At 37.5% G+C, this 9,727-nt stretch overlaps 1 protein-coding gene across 1 annotated transcript in view; it reads left to right on the forward strand.

Moving 5' to 3' along the window:
- SLC49A4 (solute carrier family 49 member 4) overlaps window positions 1–9,489 on the forward strand; it is a gene marked incomplete at its 5' end in the record, with an annotated part of 61,166 nt that extends 51,677 nt beyond the window's left edge. Inside the window, 2 exons of the mRNA XM_079310514.1 lie at window positions 4,679–4,861; window positions 7,982–9,489. Of these exons, the coding sequence (XP_079166640.1) occupies window positions 4,679–4,861; window positions 7,982–8,097 (299 nt within the window). The 3' untranslated portion in view covers window positions 8,098–9,489. The remainder of the gene's footprint in view (window positions 1–4,678; window positions 4,862–7,981) is intronic.
- Window positions 9,490–9,727: the final 238 nt, after the last annotated feature.

A 9,727-nucleotide genomic window follows, 5' to 3' on the forward strand; every position in this document is an offset into this window, starting at 1 on the left:
CTCCCAAGAGAATATATTCCATTGTATTTACTCTCCTGTTTATCTGTATAAAATTTGTGTGAGTTTTGGCTGAGAGTGTCTCAGAAGAGAACTGTTACAAAATGTACAGAGTTCAAGAGATTCTGGCAGAGGACTTTGGAAGGAGATACTGTACCACTTGCTTGCACTTGATACAGCATTTCCTGTGCAATTTGACCTGAAAACTATTTTTTTAAAAATTGTAGTATTTCATATTCTTTGTTAAAAGTCAGCCAAGATACATGTGCCAATGATTGATAAGAACTGGTCATATCAGCTGAGGTCCTTCCATCAATTTCATTTGGGTTTGGATCAGGCTCTGTAGTTATACATTTAGTGATTGTATAATTTAAGAGTAAATTGCTAAACATGTTGCAGAACATCCTGGAAAATTCTGGGAAATTTTATGTCAGAGATAGTTGAGTCTCCTGCTGCATTGCAAGCTCATCTGAGGACACCAAGAGAAGGCTGTTATTGAAATCACTTCCCTGCTTGAATTCCTATCTTCCCTCCCCCTCCCTTTTTTTTTTTTTTTTTTTTTTTTTTTTTTTTTTTTTTTTTTTTTGTATTAGTAGAAAGCTTTTGCCACAGCTTGTGGCTGAGAGGAGAGAAAGTCTTTTTCTGGGATATGGGCATGTGTTTGCCATCCAGTCACTGAAGGCCTGTAGGAGATAAGCCAGATAAACCTTCCTTCTTTCCACTTTTTCTCTTCTTTCTGCTAAGGTGCTGTATCACCATCAGTCCCAAGTCTTTGAACTGGTAACATCTCCTGTGCTATTACCAAGGCAGGTTTATTCCTGTGCTATTACCAAGGCAGGTTTATTCCCTGCTTCCTTCCTGGCCAGCACAGTGAATGCTGAGGGAATAGCAAGGGTTACATCACACCTCAAGCATGAACATGACGTGATGAAACATGGCTTGGGCCTCCTGCTGCAGCAGCTCCTGGCCAGTTTCTCAAACAGCTGTGCTTTGGATGGGTTTTTTGCCTTTGCTGATCTTTTTGGAGTGATCAATCTGAGAAATAGCTGCTTAATGCACAAACATATTTTAAACCATTTCAATTAATGTCGTATTTTAAGAAACCTATCCCAGTTCCATTGTTGATGTCCATAACTGCCATTGTCTTGGATATGCAACTTTGCATGTAAATTCACAGGTAATTAAATAATTCCTTTTCCTAAGAAAAAGTGATTTTTTTTTTTTGTAGCAGTAGCACGACACACTTCTCCAGTGTATGCCTATCCAAGTTAGTTGTTATTCTTTAGGACATGTTAGCTTCTTGGTGAATCATCTCTCTTTTTTTTTTTTTTTTTTTTTTTTTGTTTTTGTCAGTGCTTTCAGATCCTGGTATTCATTTCCAATGACTGTCATTAAGATTGTCTTAATTGAAAGAACATTTGCTGTAACTTCAGCAGCTGTTCTTCTGCAGTATAAAATCATGGTAATTGTTTGTGTTCATTCAGCACAAGGTCTCTGTGATGGAAAGCAAATGGTCCCTGTTAATAGATAGATGGTATCTCCCTACTATGCTGTCACTCACAAGTTGGAATATGAGATACACTATTTAGTATGAGAAATAAAAAACAAAAACTTCTGATCTCTGAATTTACTTGTTTCTGCAACTTGTTTTTCTAAAACTGCATATCTTTTCTTTGAGTTCCTGCCTCTTGACCATTGATTAGTGACTCAGTTACCAAGTTACTGGAATAAGCTCATTTGTATAAGGATAACCCTGGGTGATTTAGAGATGCACGAAATAAAAAGCAGTTTCCCATCACTACAATATATACCATTTAAAGAAGACTTTCAGATGTGCACATTTCTCTCATTTTCAGAGCTGCTTCTTGTGGTTTCCCAGTTGAAAGCTATCATTTCCATTTGATCTTAGAACTTAAATTGGCATCTACTGGATCCTATATTCTGTCTGGCCTTTTGCTGTGGTATTTCTGCTTATTAATTCCTAAGATGTGCCTACCTGTATCTGTACACACAGACCTTGTTTTATCAGTGATCTCAGAGTTTTACCTGTGATCTCAGCTGAGGTGCTGTCACTGGTATTCAGCTGGCAGCTCTTGGTGTGCACACAAGGCAGGCAATACTTTGGGGCAGCCAAGGGGTGATGCTGAAGCTGCTTTGCTGCTCTCAGTGTGGAAGTGTGAGGTGTGTTTGTGTGAGTGTCATGACAAGGAAAGGTGAGTTACTGCCCTTGTTCAATTGTGCTCTGGTCATCTTAATACCTTTCAGTGAGTGGTGAGCAATGATGTAATTCAACTGGCTTATTTTAAACTAGCAAATCTGGTTTAAAGGCTTCTGCTCCTTTATGGAAACCTTGGCACCTGCTGTGTTAAACAAAATCTGAAGTCTTTAAATGGCTGCTAATTTTTGCCTTCATCTCAGTGACTCTAGGTTTCTGACAATTATATGTCTAGACATTTTCTGTGTTCAGAGGCATGATTTCCCAAGATGTTTTAGGCCTCTTGTAGAGGTGTTGCTTCTGACACTGTTCACTGCTCCACTTTCAATGGTCCTGTTATGGCTTTCAGCAGCTTCTCAACTATTTCCACTGTTTGAGTTTCTGATACAGAATTAGAGCTGGGTGCCACCTTCTCTTCTTTGGAAGAGGTTCTGAAAATGTTCTCTAGAAGTTACAAGTCTATCTTACAGACATCTTCAGCTGAGTGTGATAAGGGGCAGATGTTCATTTCTCTTAAGAGATTCTTCTATTTCATTTATGTGTTGGTCTCTCAAGCCAATACAAAAATTTCAAACCACTGAGTGTGATATTCTGGCTACAATCAGCAGCAGTTAGAGAGAGTTAGAGCATTATGCAGCAGTGTTTGAAGTAAATGGGAGTTCAAAGAGTGGCTCATGAAACTTTAAATACTGGTGAGGAATTCCAGAAAAAATCTATGGATCTTTTAACTAGGGAATCAGGTCTTCAGTGTTAGCTAGAGGAGTGCATTAGGAAGAACATCCTAATACTACATGGGGTTTTTTCTTTCCTCTCTGACAACTCCTGGACATGTCTTGCATCAATTTGTTTGCTTTATTCTGCAGTTTATGACAGGAAAATTCAAGAGTAGGAAAAGCTACCATGTTTGGTTGTTTTTTTTTTTTTTTCAGAGGGTTGGTTTATTTGATTTTCTTAACAGCTCAGAGTACTATGGTGTATTCAAAACAGCAGGGCCAGCTCTCCCTCCTTTTTCCTGCCCAGACAAGTCCTCTGTTGAGAAAGAAATGTCCTAGTGCCTTGGAAACAAACCACATGAAGTGGAGGACATGATAGATAGCCCTTTCTGTTTCTTAATGCCTTTATTTCTTTTACTATGACTTTTTCTGTTTTAAAAAGCTGTTTTTTAATTTTTTGTTAAGCTGAACACTTCCTGCTTCTTAACAGTTCTCAGTTGAAAGCTTGAGCAGTGCTTAACAAAAGATGAAGCAGAGCTATTTCCATTCTCTCCTTTCTAAGACAAAAGAGTGAAAATTAAACTGAAATGTGTACACATATATTTATATGAAAAAAATTCTAAGGATTTTGTACCATATAATCTTTTCACTGCAGTGAAAAGACTATAAATAATTTACCTGTGACTTAATAACACTTTTGAATCTGAAATTTTTTTCTTTAGGTTTTCTTTGTATTTTGGTGGAACCTAAGAAATTATTCCATAGTTTTCTGGTTATTTAAACCCTTCTGATAATTTTCTTCTTCTTTTTATTTGGTCAGTAACCTCAAGCTAATGAGGTTGCAAGTCAGGAAATCTTCTCTGTCCAAGACAGCACTAAGAAAAAACTTACTTAAATTTCTAAATATATACTAAATTTTTGTTAAGTTTTATGAAGTTGATTTTTTGTCCAGAAATAGCTATAATATGTTTATTAAATGATAATATAGGTATTGAAAGCTTCTGTATTAAGAACTGTGAAATATTTGGCAGAAATTGTAGAACAAAATAGCTGAGGCTGCTGAAGAAATGTCACAATTTTCTCTTGGTTTGTCCAAGGAAAACAATTTGTTGTACAGCAGCAAATAATCTGCATTATCAAATCTGTCCCGTTCCTGTCAGGAGCTGGGTGCCCTTCATTTCCTTTTGAAGCCAGGAGGGATTCAACATGTTACAGCTCAGGCTGTGCTGAATACTAATGTCTTGATAGCTGGTAGATCATTAGTATTTATTTGTAAAATGGAAGCAAAATTAGTTTTGACCTTTAGAGCTAAGTCAAAAGATTAATCCATGTCCATTTCCAGTTTGGTGCATTAATTGCTCCCTATCCTAATTGTGTGTAGGACAGTATTTTCTGTTTGTTTCAGAGGTAAATCAAACTGTAGGTGATGCTTTGCATTCATAATTTTGTTGTTTGTTTTACTTACAAGTGAAGTCCAAATCACTGAATGTATCTTCATGGATTCTGTTTAAATAGATAAATAAATCAATCAGTATTTCTGATTTTTTTAATTTTTTTTTTTTTTTTTTTTTTCACAAATCAACACATGCATTCTTCCTAAAGCTAGTGGAGTGTGATGTTGGTTTTGATACACAGAGGATAAAAATAAGATTATGCATATTTTGGTCATTCAGATATTAGTATTCTTGGCAGCTCTGAATAGGGGGGAGAAACACCATCATGAAATTAATAACTGTTTTTGTTTCTGTCATAGCTACACTGTACACATCCTGCATTTTGCTGGGTATATTCCTCAACAGCAGCGTACCAATATTCTTTGAGCTCTTTGTGGAGACAGTCTACCCCGTTCCAGAAGGAATAAGCTGTGGAGTTGTCACCTTTTTGAGTAATGTGTTCATGGGAGTGCTTTTGTTTTTCCTCACATTTTACCATACAGGTAAGAAATATAAGCCACTTGAAAGATTTAATTCTCCTTAAGGACATACCTTTGTCAGTAAAAGGAAGGATTTGCACATACAATTTCTGTTAATAACCAAATGTTTGAATCTAATCAAGGGAAGCAAGGAAGGAGAATTTTAATTATTCTTTTCTATATGCATGCTTATAAAAATGAAATCTCTTAGATACAAGATAATTCTACTTGAATTTGCTGTAGCTAGACACCACCAAGGTACACAGTGTCACCATATTTTATAAAGGCCTGGGCAATGTGGCCATTAATAATGTTTGTACTGTGGGTGCTCAGAACCACAGTAAAGCTCACCAGACCTCATGCTCTTGGGTAGAACTGTGCTGCCCAGGAGGGGCAGGGCAGAAATTCCCCATTTAAAGCCAGCTGTTCAGTGGGTCAGAGATCTGAGCACTGCTTAAAGACAGAATAGGCTTTCCTCTGGGTAATCCCATGGCCTAATCCAGTTCAACAGGATTTCACTTCATGGTTTTGTCAATTTATTCAGACTTTCTTGTCTCTCAAGTATTATTTGCGTCCTCCTAACTTATAATCATAACTAACAACTTGGTGTTTAGTAGACTATAATACATATTATTACTCTAAGTGTACAATAAGAACCCAGCATGCTTTCAAAGGGAAGTGATCCTTATTAATGCCTTTCTTTGTATTTTATCATTATGGTAAACATTTGCTTCGTGGTGTTACACTTGTAAACCTTTAGAAAATGTGAGTTTTAATGTATTATTCCTTCCTAAGATTTGTATTTTATAGCTAAGAGGAGAGTGACAAATTTGAGATTGAATTCTGCTAGAAGTTATCAAGGTTTCAACCTGGGGCAATTTTTCAGCATGGTTTGTCTTTCTGCCAGGAAATTGTAGACAGGCTGACAACCGTGTTCCAAATTGTGGCTTGTGAACACAAATGGAGAGAAATAATTTAATTTTTTCATACTGGTGCTGAATCATTGTAAAATCTGAATGTCATGTGGGCTAGCCTTGGGTGGTGTGAGAGCTAGTCTTTACATTTTAAAGTATGCTTTTGATAATTGATTGGAACTCTGTTCACACATACTATTGTTTCTGACATCTGTACCTGAGCCAGATGACACAGAATATTCTGAAAATTTTTTCAGAGTTTGGCATTACATAATAAATGAGGATGGGGATATGGTGTCTCACTTCTGATGAAAGAACTACAGTAAAATAGACTCATTCCCCCATAAATAGGGTATTTGGGACCATTTTTTGTCTCTCATATTTCTTTCCCTATGAGATATCAGTAAATGCAGGTTAGGATAAATCTGAAATTGATATACCCATACACTTAAAATATTTTCCCTATTTCTTCAAAAGCAAAGAAAATAAAGTAATTTGTGCATAGGAAAATCCATTCTTTGATAGAAAGTAGGAAAGAGTGTGTGGTCACTGGGGGGGATCATTGCCGGGGTGCTATTGGCTTCTCTGATTTAAAAAATCCATTAGAAGGTAGATAATGATCTTAATCATTTGCTTTCATTTGATTCAAATACATCCTCTAATGACATTTAAGAAGCTTACAGATAAATCAGAACTCAGTCAAATTCTGAGTCTTGTTCCCTTGGATTTTCCTTTCAAGCCAAATAATCTTCAGTAGTTTTCATTCCAATTTCTCTTTTTCTCTTTGTACTGATACTGCAAATTCTGTAAAGGACCCAAACCCTGGAAGCTTTCCAGTGCACTGAAGATTTTGGTTCAGCCAGCAGAGTGGGGGTGCAAACCTTCCTAAAGCTCAGCCTTGCTGCTCATGCTGTGCCCCAAAGCTGCAGCCTCTGGATGAGGTTTTGCCTTTTCTGCAGGGACTTCCAAGGGAAACCAAAAGGAACCTGAGCTTTGGCTTCACATGAGTGATGCATTCCCTGCATCACCAGTGCTGTCACAAATTCCAGATTAAAAAAGACATGAAGGATTCCCAAGTTAAATTTCATTTTTTAGGATATTTTAGTTAAAGTCTGTTTAATCCAATTAAGGAAGAATGTTATAAGGAAAATAATAGCAAAGCATTTGCCTGTTGAATTCTGGCATCACATAACACCACAACAGTCTTCTCCAAGCCTAGGAAAATTTTACTATGATTTTAATAATATTACTGCCTTAACAAATCCATAAAGATTTTTGGTGAATCAGGGAGAGTGTTGTTGAAAGTTACTGGTTTTGGAAGGTTGATTTTGCAGGATTTCTGACTGGTGTCCTTTGCATTGTTCAAAATAAATCATACTTTTTCTTTCAGCAATATAAATTACAGATTTAAGAAAGTAGCAGTGATGAAGCCTTGATTTTGATTAACTCAGACCTGGAGGGAGAGCTTAGATTCTGTAAAATTAAATTAATAATAATAAGAGAAAATACTACTACTAATAATAATAACAATGGAAATTTAAAAAAAAAATAAGTAAAATTAATATTTCTTTAGTAAATTAACACATTAAAAAAGAAAATTGTGTTGTACTTGTTTGAAAAAAAATGTTAATCCATCTGATAATATTAGTCAAATCTCAGATTAAAGGGTTTCTTGAGTCCAGAACACAGGCTTTTAAGAGCAGCACATTAGCTGTTTCAGAGCAGCTGAAAAGAGGCTTCTGAGAACCTGTTTTTGCAATGACTTTTAAATTGAATTGATCGTATTATGCACAAGTTTCTTCTGAGGAATTGGTTTTCCCTCCTTATACGATGTAGCAGTTTGATTCAAAATCAAACCCAGTTTCTTCCTATGCTTTTAATTTTAGTTCTCAATCCATAGAAATCAAGGGACTAATGAGCAGAGTCTTTGGAAGTGGTTTATTCTCCATTAGCAATGATAGATTTTATTTTTTCCCCTGTTCTCTACATTGGCAGGTTGAGTAAGAAGGATTTACATTAGCTGGAGGCATTGGTTATAAATATATAAATATGGATAATTAAGGTGTCCATGGAGAAGGCTCACAGACCATGTTAACCACTGATCGATCAAGAGCTGTCAGGATTCTGTCAGAACACAGCAATTTCCTTCAAAGCTGCCATCAGTCCAAGCTTTGGTCACTCCAAGCACAGAGCACGTTTGGTAACTGAGTGGGTCTGTTGTGCTTCACAGAGTTTTCCTGGTTCAACTGGTGCCTGCCAGGGTCGTGTCTGCTGAGCCTGCTGCTCATCCTGTGCTTCCGCGAGTCCTACGACAGACTCTACCTCGACGTCGTCGTCTCCGTGTGATCACCCCGCACTGCTGAGGGCTTGGAAGAGACTGAAGTCGGCTTTGCAGTCTGCACATCTGCCTGGATTTGCACAGCTGAACAGCAGAAAAACAAAGAAATTTCAAGACTTAATCGTGGCTTTATTTAGAGAGGGTGAGGGCTGGGCTGTTCTTACGTTCAAGACCATCTTGATTTGCCATAAATGTGGAACTGGAGTGGTGATGGTGACACCGAAATGCACAAAGAGAATCTCTCTGCTGTCCAGGTCCCTGTGCCAGGGCTGGGGCTCTCTGTTGAGGAGGCTCTTGATGTAGCAGTGAGATGTGTGTGTGTGTGTGTGTGTGTGTGTGTGTGTGTGTGTGTGTGCCTGTGTGCTGACTCACGGTTATACACACCAAGGTACCAGTAATCTTCAGAGTCTTCTATCAGAATAAAAATAGGGAATAATCTTAACAAAAGGAAAAAAAAAAATCTTTCATTCAAGATATCTTTAAAATCACTAGTCATTTATATAGTGAATGTCCATTAAACAGTTAAGCTAAAATGATTTGGTGTTTGTACACTACATTTACATTCTAATAAAGTGAGTTCTGATACAAGACGCTGGTACCAGGGTTTTTACCATTCTAAATATCCCAAATAATCCTTGCAGTGTTTTTAGAGGTGTTTGTTACCACCCTGGAGCACAAGTAAACAATAGCTTTAGCTGCCACTGAATCCCAAACTACACCCACAGTCATCTCTGAAATGCCACCATGGTTCCATATCTCCTGAATATGGAGCATCTGTGGTGTACTGGAGTGTCACTCTAGGTAAATGTTGCTGTTCTAAAGGCCACCACTGTGTCACCTTCCCATCCTCCATCTCCAGTACTGCCTTTTTTACTGTTTGTGCCACTGAATACTGTGGGTGTGGATGTCTAAGTCCTGCTAGTTCTCTCCTGATACTCTAAGTGTGTGTGGTTTTTAGGATTAGTTTATGACTGAGGGTGCCTAAACAATACTGCTTGTAACCCAAGTCTTGAGAAATCACTGTTTCCTAAAATAACCCTTTCTAGATGGGGAGGTGCATTGATGGCGAAATGACAATGAGTTTGACAATGAGGAGTAACTCATGAGTTCTGGCATAATATGGGAAATTAATGCCAGCTCTTTTTATCAGTACTAATCTGTGGTCATTCTGGCCCTTACTTGAACTTAAGTATTAAAGACACTTTAAATAGTTTTTTAACTCAATTTTTAAACCTTCTAATGATTTCTTAATTATATTCTTAGATTTCAGTTCAGCATAATTTGAAATGTTTCTGTATGTGTGTGTGTGTTCTGTGCTTTGTGTTACAGGGGTGTGTGTGTGTATGGGGGCGTGCTTATTTATATCAATGTATACACAAATAAAACTTATATATATAAGAGATACATATATATATATAAGTTGTGCAAGGGTCTGTGTTTCCCTAGGTTTACTGCAGGTGATCCTGTCTGGGGAAGGTGATGTGCCCTTGTTTGTAACCTAGCCAGTCACTGCCATGAGTGGGACAGGGATTCTTTTCAGGGGTGAATGATTTCCTGCCCTGGCAGTTCTATGGCAGGGGGTGGGTGCACGTGTTGAAGGAGGCTCTGCATCTCTAGAAGCTGAATCAAGAACCCTCT

This window comes from Erithacus rubecula (assembly GCF_903797595.1).
Source record: "Erithacus rubecula genome assembly, chromosome: 8".
Taxonomy (NCBI): domain Eukaryota; kingdom Metazoa; phylum Chordata; class Aves; order Passeriformes; family Muscicapidae; genus Erithacus; species Erithacus rubecula.